The 12699-nt window shown below is 41.9% G+C and overlaps 1 protein-coding gene across 1 annotated transcript; it reads left to right on the forward strand.

Moving 5' to 3' along the window:
* The first annotated feature begins 195 nt into the window (after positions 1-195).
* On the forward strand, positions 196-12606 carry NOP16 (NOP16 nucleolar protein). The gene is made up of 5 exons (XM_082254864.1): positions 196-348; positions 5808-5916; positions 7850-7895; positions 9618-9724; positions 12319-12606. Exons 1-5 carry the CDS (start codon positions 245-247, stop codon positions 12445-12447), a joined length of 495 nt encoding a protein of 164 aa, XP_082110990.1. The 5' UTR covers positions 196-244; the 3' UTR covers positions 12448-12606.
* Positions 12607-12699: the final 93 nt, after the last annotated feature.

Genomic DNA, 12699 nt, shown 5'->3' on the forward strand with positions numbered 1-12699 from the left:
GCAATATGTGTGGCCAACCATTAAAATATGAATACAAAGTATCCAACATGTATTACAAAATGTCGTTTTTATTGTATAACAGAACTGCACTATGCAGTTGCCTTTCTCCACACTATCCCCCTTCTGCTCTCATTCATACAACTACACATCCCAGAAGCCTCTCTGTCCGTCCATCCGTGCGTGTGACGTCAGAGCTGTGCGCCCGACGCTCTACCGCCCATGTGTTGTAGGTGAGAGTGAGAAGATGGGGAAGGTAAGGAAGACTCGGAAGAATACGTATAATTACAATGTGGATAGGAAGAAGCTGAGGCGCCGAGCAAAGAAGAAGAGTGCTCCCAGGATCGCATGGTGAGGATACTGTGACAGAGGAATTATTTTCACCCCAGCAGCCTCTGACTGTACCTCAGTCTGCTACTATTCATCTACACTGGAAACAAGATGGCACATTTACCCAAAACTTCTTTTGTATAGTAAGGAGGGCTAGCCACTTCATCTATTGAATATATTGCCCCCCTTCATGACCAGGCTATTTTTTGCTATTTGGCACTGCGCTACTTTAATTCACGACTGCGTGGTCGTGCGACGCTGAACTCAAAATTTATATAATTTGTTTTCCACAAACCGCTCTCTTTTGAAGGTATTTGATCACAACTGCATTTTTTTTCCCCTATAACCTAAAAGACCCAAAATTTAAAAAAATAAAAAAAAAAACAATATGTTTTACTTTCTGCTATACAACAAATCCAATAAAAAAACGAAAATCAAATTTCTCCATAAATTTAGGCCAATATGTATTCTGCTACATTTCTTTGATAAACTGACAGTGCATATTTTTTAGCACTGATCACTGTATTTGTGTCACTGGTTCCCAAAATGTGGCACTTAGTGTCTGATTTGTCTGCTGCAATATTACAGTCCCGCTATAAGTTGCTGATCGCCGCCATTACTTGTAAAAAAAGAAGAAAAAACATTAATCTATCCTATAGTTTGTAGATGCTACAACTTTTGCGCAAACCAATCAATATACACTTATTGGGATTTTTCTTTTTACTAAAATGATTTAGCTGAATACATTTTGGCCTAAATTAATGAAGAAATTTAAATTTTTTTTTATTGTATGTGTTTGGAAACAGAAAGTAAAAAAAAAAAAAAAAAAAAAGTGTATGTGTGTGTGTATATATATATATATATATATATATATATATATATATATATATGTGTGTGTGTTTTTGTGTGGTTTTTTTTTTTTTTTTCAAAATTGCTTGGTTTTTTGTTTGTAGCGAAAAAAATAAAAACTGCAGATGTAATCAAATATCACAAAAAGAAAGCTCTATTTGTGAGGGGGGGGAAAAATGGACATTTTTTTTTTTTTTTTGGTACAGCATCGCATGACCGCGCAATTGTTAAAGTAACACAGTGCCGTATCGCAAAAAAATACCCGATCGTGAATGGGGGTAAATCTTCCAGAGGTCAAGTGGTTAATATGCACTGTCACTGTACTAATGACACTTGGTAGAAAGGGATTAACATCTAGGGCAATCAAAGGCTTCAATGTGTGTCTAAATGCCGGTTCACACTTGTGCGATGCGGGAACGCTGCGAATATGCAGCGTGTTCCCGCATCGCATCCTCACATCTGGTAGTTCACACTGCCATATGCGATACGCAGGGGGTGTCAATTAAAAGTTAACGACACCCCCAGTTGCGATCGCATATCGCAGTGCGATCTGCAAGTTCGCACAGAATCGGATCGCACAAGTGTGAACCACTGTGCGATCCGATTCTGATGCGGCTCAAAAAAAGCCTAATGTGCGAGTTTGCTGCAGATGCGCTGCAAATTCAGCCATACAAAGTGTATGGCTAAACCCGCATCCGCACATGAGATCGCATGTAATTTAGGAGCAGTGCACTCCGAATTACATGCGATCTCGCAAACTGCACAAGTGTGAACCAGCACTAAGGCTCCTTTCACACGGGGGCGGTGCGCCCAATGGAGTCCGTAGGGTTTCCATCCGTCCAGATTTCACAGACAGGATCGGATAGCAGCGGTTGTCAGTGGACATGTCTCTGCTGACATCCGCTGCCCCATAGAGGCTGCATGGAGCATCCGATCAGATCTACCTAAAAAAACTGACAGGCGGATCTGATCAGAAAGCCCGTGTGATAGGGGCCTTAGTGTGATGTGTGTTCCTTTTCTGAAGGATCTTGTTGGATTTCTTTTTCCCTTCTTAGCAAGGGAGGGGGGGGGACAGCAAGATCCCCTGTCAGTAAAAAGAGCTCTGTATTGTTTACACTCACAGACCTCTGGTGACGGAGCCAATTAGCGGGTGCCAGCAGCCAATTATTGGCCCAGACTTGCAGATCGGCTTGTGCTGTGACAAATCACAGTACAGCTGGGCCGGTGTGCGCGCCACCTGCCCGGGTCCGTAGATCACATGCTAGGCACATGATTCATCGCAAGGAGGCCACTTTGTCACTGTACTAATACATTAGGCGGTTGGTAAGCAGCTAAAGCAATGTAAACAGTCACACAAGACTAGAATGCACTCAGAAACTGAGGTCGTTTAGAGCTGAACTTTTATGTATTTTAACCCCTTTATGACGAGGGTAAAACAAACCTTAACTCCCAGACCCAATTTTTACAACTTTGACATGTTAGTAAAACTGTACATATCATTGCAATTATGGGCCATACACACTATAAGATTTTCTGAAGACTTTTTCCTTTAGACTTACCAAAACCATATAATATGAGGTCAGACCTAAACACTTTCAATGTGTATGCAAACTGGCAGGCCCTTGCACTACATAGAAAAGGTAAGTCTGAAGGAAATCTACAAAAGTTGGATAGTGTGTATCCAGCTTTACTTTGTGCATCCAGGTCCATTATGCCTTTTTTTTTTTTTTTTTTTTCCAGGACAAATTGGGCTTTCATTTGGTGGCAAGTGGAAATTTTATATTTGTTTATTAACATTATCAAATTTAAACTAGCCCAAAATAGTAAAAAAACAAAACTTTTTGGTTTGGGGTTTAGCTGTACCCAAAGTAGGTCCCAGAAACAATAGTGCTCATTTTGTTTTTATCCTACCTAAGGTTCGAGCCACACTGGTGCGGCATGCGCTCCGACTTTGAGAGCACGTTGCATCACAAGTCACGCCAGTTACTTGCAATGGAACTGTTCTAATAGAGGGGATTTGAATCGCTCCGACTTGTTCCTGCACTACTTTTGGTCCAACTTTGGCACGACTTGCATTGACTTCTGTTAAAGAAGTGGTATGGAAGTCATGCTGGTATGTCGGCTTCAAAGTCATGGCAGTGTGAACTGGGCCTAAAACACAGTAAGGGCTCTTTCACACGGGCGTTCCGTATGTCCGTTTTTCATCCCATCCGTTTGCGGATGAAAAACGGACATAATGTATCTCTATGTAAATACGGATGTCATCGGATGATCATCCTCTGACATCCGTTTTTTGTCAGTTCAGTTCAGTTCAGTTCAGTTTTTTTGAACGGAGGAGAACCCTATTTTTTCTTCCTTTCAAAAAACGGAACTGAAGCAAAAACGGATGTCAGTGGTGTCATCCGCAGACATCCGTATTTACATAGACATGCATTATGTCAGTTTTTCATCCGCAAACGGATGGGATGAAAAATGGACATACGGACCGGATGACACAAGTGTCATCCGTGTCGTTACAAAAAAAAAAAAAGGACCTGATCGGGCAAAAAAAAAGGAACGCCCGTGTGAAAGAGCCCTAACACTGACTCTGATACTAATTTACCACTTGACCATCTGAATGTTTTCCCCCCCTTAATGACCAGGCCACTTTTTGCTATTTGGCACTGCGCTACTTTAACTGGCAATTGCTCAGTCGTGAAATTTAATTTTTTGTAAATTTAGGCCCAACTGTATTGTGCTACATTTCTTTGGTACAAAAATAACCCAAATTGGTGTGTATTATTTAGTCTGTGTGAAAGTTATAGCATTTACAAACTAAGGTGTATATATACAGTATTTGAAAATTGATTAATCCCGATGTACTGACGGCCTATTTAATTTCTTGAGGCCCTGGACAGTCCAAATACCCCCAAATTACCTATTTTTCGGAGGTAAACAATTTAAGGTATTTAGGTAGTAAGAGGCATGGTGAGTTTTTTAAGTTGTAATTTTTTGTTAACATTTTTTTGGAAAGTGAAGAAATTAACTAAAATTTGTGAGGTTTTTTTTTCACGTATTTATTTGACATACTTTTACCAGTGCAGTACAGTGTGGTAATAGACTGGTGTGGTAGTGATCACATAAACTGACTTGTGAAAGTATATAAATAAATAAATTACGTGTTGCTGTTTGAGTGTTCCCAAAACCTAAAACATCAGCAGGACAGGAAGTAAAGTATAAATCTCTCTAACCGAATTCATATAGCAGTAAAAACCTGACATGGGGTGGAAAACTCAAACTGAGGAAAGAAAAAAAGTTTGCTGAACATACTTTACGTTTCAATAACATTTAATGATCATATTTTACACCTCTCTATTGGATCTGTATTAGGAGTGACATGAGGATAACTATGACCAGCCTTTAAGGCCTGGTTCACACAACAAAAACGCATTCCAGATCCGTTCCTGGTACATTTCTGCATGCACGTTTTTAATGCGTTTTTGCCAAGTTCCGGTGCTTTTTTGATGCGTTTCTGGATGCTTTTTTTCTGTTTTACTGTACTGGGGTCTGGTGCTTTTTTAATGCATTCTAGTGCATTTTTTGTATGCGTTTTACGGCGTTCCAGCACAGTCCAGTGCAGGAAAGATGCAACCCCTTTTTTTTTTGTTTTGTTTTTTATTCTGGATTTGGAACTGACTGCACTGGTGTAAACTATGTCATTGGGAACCATATAACCTACTTTCCATACGTTTTTGATGCAGTAACAAACGCGCTGGACTGTATGTGGTGTGAACTGGTCCTAAAGAATTTTTGCCAAAAAACAATGCAATTATTAGTTGTTCCTACAGCTGATTGCAAAGCATTGGACCCTGCGATCAGTTGAACGTGGGTGCAGTGTCAGGCTCCTGCTCACTCTTCCTCCAGCTTTCTGCCCATACCTCTGTACAGGCTGCCAGTTTGAAAGCTGGAGGGAGTGTGAATAGGACTTTAAGCATGCCGGTTAGCACACCCGAAGTCCTTTGAGAACTACAAGTCGTCTGCTGCGGTAGAAGACAGGACTTGTAGTTTCTTCATGCACAGATTCCCAGCCTTGCTGATTTAAAATGTGACAGCGGCTGCAGGGAGAGGGTCCCCGGCCTGCTCTCACTGGGGAAGGGTGTCAGGAGTTGAAGATGTTACAAAGGAAAGCTCTCAATCTCAACACCTCGATTACTTCAGGTGTGACACATGGGTGCAGGACTAAAGCTTGAATACAGTACAGCAAATAATGTCCGTATCAGTCAATTCCCATAGGTCCCGCCCATTTGATGTGTTTCACCTTGGTGGTAATCATAGAGGAGCTGAAGCTGGAGTTTTTGTTTACTGCTTCATGGTTGAGTGTGTGACCCCCAGTTCATTTCTTTCTACATATGTTTGGAGCTCCGTGTGCTGAGTGCTCCCTGGGGTGGAACCGGCACCTGCAGCAGGTGTCTGGGCTGTGACTTTGGTCGGAGCCATTTAACATTATCCTCATAATAATGTGGACATCTCTTGTATGTTATGTGTTACACCCTAAATACGGGCATCACATGTTCTGAAAAGTGAACTTCACCTCTGACAATATATTAGTGAGTTATTTCTGATACAAAGATTTTTATGTGTTTTATTTACAGTGATGAGATTAGGAATGCCTGGAATCGATCAAAGTCTGTGGCTGGAAACATGGCTGAGATGGGCCTTGTTGCGGACCCTAATAAAGCTCTGCCGATACGTGAACGCACAGTAAGCACCAGATTTTTTACTATGAAGTGATCACACCTAGGATAAGTATCTTTAAATGACACATGTACCTAAGAATTAGTCTTAATACCATGAAAGAGGAAATTAGTATAGTAGATTTCTCCAAATAACCAAGTCAGAGCCCACACAGTGCGGGTTTTTGCATTAAAAGCTCAGTTGGCTGTACTTCTCCTGTGGATCACACTTCATTCTACACTCCTCTGACCCGTTTTCAGCAGGCTGAAACCCACTGTCCGCTGACATCAGAGCCGGTCCAGTCTGGGGAAAGATTGTGACAATATAGTTGGGATATGCCCACAACCCTGACTCAGCCTCTCAGTGAGGTGCTAATAGTCTGAGCCAGCTGCTCCCACCCCCTCCACAGCTCAGTGCTCCAGGGACTGTGAGCGGGGGGGTTTGGACAGAGCAGAGAGCCAGTGACTGACCGTCATGGAGCTCTGAGAACTAACAATCAGGTGTTTGATCGCTCGGTTCTCAGTGTTAGAGCCGGCAGGGGACAAATGCAGCATCGGACCGATGCTGCATCCACCTAGGTAAGTATGATTCTTAGAAAAAAAAACAGTGTTCCCCTGTAAGCATAATTTGACTATCACTAGAGTTGTATGAATGAAGCTTACACCATAAACATAAATACTTCGGTTGTCTAAGCAATCATTTCTCTTTGGAGGGGGAAGGTGGAGAATGGCAGAGGTACACAGCACTGGCACAAAGGGCACACACATGAACCTGTCGGCTGCTGTTTTCCCAACCGCCATCAACCAGAGGCATTTAATAAGCTGTTATAAACTTGCAATTGTCTCTTTGGAGAGAAGTACTATCCCATTGATATGTTCTATAACTAAAAAAAAAATCTAGCAGCAATAAAGGGTACTTTTTAGAAAATCTCATTGGTCAAGCCAATAATAAGTGCATAACCAGTTTTTTTTACAGGGGAAAATGTTATCTCTTCCTGTTTTGAAGCATAACATCACACTGACTAGGACACAATGAGGTTTTGAAATACATTAAAGCTAAAAAAAAATCAGAAATTAGTTGCACACATATGTCTATTTAAAGCTGAACTGCAGGAATTGGGCAAACTCTAAAAACCCCTGAAGTCCCCCCGCTCACCCTTTTAAATGCTCTTTTAGTCTATGGGTGCATTAATAAGGTGTAATACTTATTCCTTGCTCCAGCAGGCTCTCATCCTCCATCTGGTCTGGTGCAGCGCCCTCTCTAAGGTGCTTTGGGTCCTGTTCAGTAGCTCATTTACTTTCAGACAAAGTAAGGTTAAAGCAGTAGTGAAAAAAAAAAATTGGGCCCTGGGAAGTTTAAGTCCTAATATGCTAGTATGCACTGCATACTAGCACACTATGACAGACTTACCTGTAAACAAAACCCTTTAGTGGAACGCTGTCACCGATGTAGGTGCTTCCATCTTCACCCGATCTTCCTTCTGGGGTCAAGGGCTTCAGCCATATGAATGGCCGAGCTGCTATGTCACGCGCATGTGCACAGGAGTCACGGCTGCGGCACTGAGTTGTAAATAGACAGCAGGACCCAATTAGAGCCCCATGTGCCGGTGACATCACCGGCCACTTCTAAAGTAAGTATCTCCTAAACTGTGCATGTTTAGGAGATATTTACTGTACCTATAGGTAAAAATCAAGTTTACTCCCACTTTTAATAGCACTTTATGACCCAAAGGTATTGCCCACAGCTTGGTGCTTTGGGTGGAAGAGAACAGTGCTGGACTGAGGGATAGTTTAAGTGATACAGCTTTTCCTTGCACCACCTGGACTAAACAAGAATTTGACCTTTGCAGTGGGGGATTTACTGTAAGAGTAAATGTTATCAAATTCCCAGAGTTGAGCTTTAAATCATTTATTGAAATTGTATTCTTATACTGCTTGATTTGTTCTCTGATTTATTGTAGGTGATTGGTGAAGGTAGCATAGTTCGAAAGCCCTATGTAGTAGAAGGTAAGATGTCAGTCTGACCTCCTTGTGTTCTTCTGAAAAGCATGTAAGCAGCAAAAGTATGTATTATAAAATGTAACAAACTGACAGCATTTGTCCCCCTTTTGGTGCTGTAAAGACCCAGACTATCCTTTGTTTTTCTTCTAAGGCTCCATTCATACCTAGGCGATTTGAATCGTGGGCAGATTGGACACGATTCTTCCCCCAATTCCAAATTGAGGCAAAATGCGGGACCCATTTGTGATGCCAGTACTTCTTAATGGCATCCCAATTGTGGTGCGATTTTGCTGCGGTTGTCACGCTGCAATCACGGCAAATTGCCGAACAAGCTTCTGCTCCTTTTTAAGAGACAAGCATTGTGATTTTGCCACGATTGCAGCTCAATTTATTGCGTGACAAGCACAGTAAAATCGCACCGTGATAGGTGTGTTTAGAACGTGCACATATATGGCCAGACATTTTGCAGATACCTTTCCAAACCTTCAGTTCCAAAAAGGAGATGCAAATTGGTTAAAAGCTGCAGCTTTTATATACCCCTTGAGTCTTATGATTCCCCTCCACCTGTAATACATTTACCCCCTGTAGTCTTTTCTTTACTCAAGGAATGACACTTAAAGAGGAAGTAAACCCTCCTCTGACACTTTTACCTATAGATAAGCCTATATTAAGGCTTACCTATAGGTAGTGTAAATATCTCCTAAACTTGCACCGTTTAGGAGATATTTACCTTACATGCAGCCAGTGACGTCACTGGCACATGCGCTCTGAAGGAACGGCCGCTGGTGCCGTTCCTTCAGAGCCCCGTGCCGTGACCGTGGCCGGATGCCCGCGATCCCGGAAGACGGGCGACTGGACATGTCGCCCGTCATACAGGTGAGTGAGCGGCACGGCAGGGGCTCGTTCTTGGGTAAGTATTTCATAATGAGCTAGTATGCTATGCATACTAGCTCAGTATGTGTTTCTCTTTCAGGTTACAGAAAAAAAAAAAAACGTTCATGGGTTTACAACCTCTTTAACTTTATGTTGCAGCTCTCAGATGTCCCTTTTATAGATATTTGCATTTGTAGTCTTTTTTTTTTTTTTTTTTCAAATATAATCACTACAGCCTTACGGGAGAAAAGTGTAAACTCGTTAGCAAGGAACATACACCTCACATGAATAATTGTTACCTAAATTAGAGTGTGCTGTAAACTGTCTCCAGCATTGCTCCGGTTTCTTCTTACTGCCATTTTGCTAAAGCTCAGAGCCCTTGAGCAGCAGTAAATCTTTAATATCTGCCTCTAATGGTTAAAAATAGAGAGCAACTGAGCATGTGCAAAGCAGGGTGAGACAGTGTATTACTGGGTATTAAACAGTGTAGGTGCTTATTGTTAATGTTTTACATAGCTATATCTTCAAAAGATGCCAGCCTGAAGTGATCTAGCAGGACTTTATTTTCTGTCTAAAGTTCCACTTTAAGACCTCTTGGGCTGTAGGAGTTCCCTATTTTGGATTGAGGATTCTAAATTACCCAGGCAAGAGGGCATGTCATACTATGGGATTCTCTAGAAAGGGCACCCAAAATATTCCATGTAGCATTAATATCGAACCTCTTGCAGCCTGAGATCTTTAGGGGAAGAAATGATTGCTTCTTACCTCTAGCTCTCCTATTTCCAAGACCAAAAGAAAAAGGGGGACAATGAGAGTGTTTCTTCAGCATTTGTGCTAATCCATGTTATGTTACAGAATTGAAAGCTGCTGCCAGCCTACCATCCAAACAGACCATGGGCATCTCTAATGACATGATAATGTATGTTCGTCACATGGTGGAAAACTATGGTGAAGACTACAAGGTACAAAATGTATTTGTTTTTGATAGAGTAGCATATAATAAAACACTGTCTGGTTTTTTTTTTAATCCATCTGTGTCCCAGTAGGGGGGGTTCCCACTCAGTTCTTGTCCTGTAGATGCTTCAGGAAATATGAGAAAATCTCTCCAAAAGGAAATCCCCCTCCTAGACAGTTGTTACTAGAGTAACTGTTCCTGTGAAAAGATTTCCTTTTGTATCCATGTGAGAGATAGGATTTTCTTTCAACTTCACTCTGGGTGATATTAGTCACCAAGACACATAGAGGGATGAATCTTCCCCATTGAGCACACGCAACAAAAAACCTGGCGGATCAAGTAAACCACAGTGACGGATGTATATTACACTCTGGGGCTTTGACTCTGGTTTGCAAATTATCCCTTTGATGTGATCTTGCTATGTGTAAAATGGTATGTGTCATTTTCCCTGGATTTTATCATTTGGAAATATTGTCACATTGTTTTTGCCTTTTTCTAATTTTGTCCCTTAGACCAGTCGGACCATTTGTCTGTTTTTTTTAATTAATCTCTGACGGATGAAAAACGGCCATCCGTGTATCTCTATGGAAAAACAGATGTAAAGGGATGATTATTCATCATCCATTAATCGGAACGGATCAAAGTCCTATTTTTCTTCCAGTTCTAAAACGGATCGGTCGAAACAGTAAACGGACAAATGGTCTGTTTTTGCATGAAAGAAATGGCTCCAGGACTATAGTGGTTAAGGACCCTAGGTGGAGGATGTAAGAAAAAGGATGAAAAACTGATATAAACTTCATCCGTTTTTTTTTTTTTTCTAAAAACGTGAGTGAAATGAACGGTCCACATGTGTGAAAGGGGCCCAAGTCTGAAACTCTTGTTTCACCTCTGGAAGATTTCATGAGCAGGCCATTTTATGCTATTTGGCACTACCCTGCTTTAACTGGTCATGCAACACTGTACCTAAATTAAATTTATATCTTTTTTTTTTTTTGCCCAAAATGTAGTCTGCTACATTTTTGATTAAAAAAAAAAAAAATCCCAGTAAGTGTATGTTGATTGGTTTGCATAAAAGTTATAGCGCCCACAAACTATGGAATCTATACTAGAATTTTTAGTCTTGACCTCAACCTGATAGAACACATTTGGGATGAATTGGAGCTGAGACTACAAACCAGGCCTTTTCGTCCATATCAGTGCCTGACTGCATAAATGAGTTTCTGGAAGAATGGTCAAACATTCCCATAGATACACTCCTAGTCCTTGTGGACAGCCATCCCAGAAGAGTTGAAGCTGTTATAGCTGCAAAGGGCGGGCCAACTCAATTTTGAACCCTATGGGCTGACACTGGGATGTCATTAACCACTTCCTGCCCGCCCTATAACAGAATGACGGCGGGAATGTGGTTGTGTTATCCTGACCGGACGTCATATGACGGCGGCAGGATAACACAGCTCTGGGCGCCCCCCGGGGGGGTGCAGAGCGGCGATCGGTGATGTGTCAGTCTGACACCCTGCATCTCCGATCTCGGTAAAGAGCCTCTGACGGAGGCTCTTTACCATGTGATCAGCCGTGACCAATCGCGGCTGGTCACATAGTAAATAGGAACAGCCGTTGATCGGCTTTCCTTAGTTCGTGCCACGAGTAAAGGAGTGACGATCGGCGGCTCCCCTGACGGGGGGGGGGGGGGGGGGGTCGGCACTGGTAATCAGATCATTGATTACCAGTGCAGACCCTCGGGGGGGGGGGGGGGGGATGCCACTAGATCCACCAGGGATGCCCACTATGGCCAACAGGGATGGCAATCAGGGCTCAGGGAGCCCCCCATTGCCCTCCCCATCAGTGCTGCCCGCCAGTGTCCTCCCTATCAGTGCTGCCCACAAGTGCCCATCATTGCCATCCTTTAGTGTTGCCCACCAGTGCCCATTATTGCCAGTCAGTGCCGCCTATCTGTGCCACCTATCAGTGTCCAATGCTGCCTATCAGTGCCCACCAATGCTGCATCTCTGTGCTACCTATCAGTGCCTGTCAGTGCAGTGTCATCAGTGCAGGAGGAAAAACTTTTTTTTTTTCAAACTTTTCGGACTTTTTTTTATTTGTTTAGCAAAAAGGAAAAAACCCACAGGTGATCAAATACCACCAAAAGAAAGCTCTATTTGTGGGGGGAAAAATGACATAAATTTGGTGTAGGTACAGTGTTGCATGACCGTGCAATTGTCATTCAAAATGCAACAGCGCTAAAAAGGGGAAAATTGGCCTGGGCAGGAAGGGAGGGAAGTGCCTGTAAAGGCAGGCGTCCCAATACTTCTGACAATATAGTATATGTACTCTGTAGCTATTCCTTCATTGATTATTGGATAGTTACACATGTACTTGAATTTCAAGCAACCTACCTACTAGCATGGATGTACATTTATTGCAGTTAGTAAGTTGATTGAAAATGACTTGTCTATAGTTTACTGCAAGTTATTAAACAAATATATACGATACTTAATAGCAGAAAACTGGACTGGATGCTGTTTTGCAAAAAAAAAAAAAGTTAAGCTGGCTGGTAGAGACAGACTTATTTTGTTGTTTTCACTTTATCGTTTTTCTGTGTAGGCAATGGCTCGAGATGAGCAGAATTACTACCAGGATACACCCAAACAGATAATGCGTAAAGTCAACCTGTACAAGCATCATCACCTACAGGACTACCAGACTCTGCTTGCATCAAGAACGAAACAGTGACACAGCTGTGGCGCTTTCTTCTATGCAGACTCTTATGACCTACGCTTTATGTGCAGACATTTTCCATTCATCATTGATGGACAGAAATCAAATCCAGCTGCAACTTTAACTACCCAAGGCCCATCCTGACATGAAGTGGATCTATGACCAACTGATCTTCCAATTATTGTATTTTTAATATGTGTTTAACATTAAATAAGGACAATGCCAAAGTAATATTTTATTATATTGTGTATAAACATATTTTGGTTC

Source organism: Pelophylax lessonae (assembly GCF_965119305.1).
Source record: "Pelophylax lessonae genome assembly, chromosome: 4".
Lineage (NCBI taxonomy): Eukaryota > Metazoa > Chordata > Amphibia > Anura > Ranidae > Pelophylax > Pelophylax lessonae.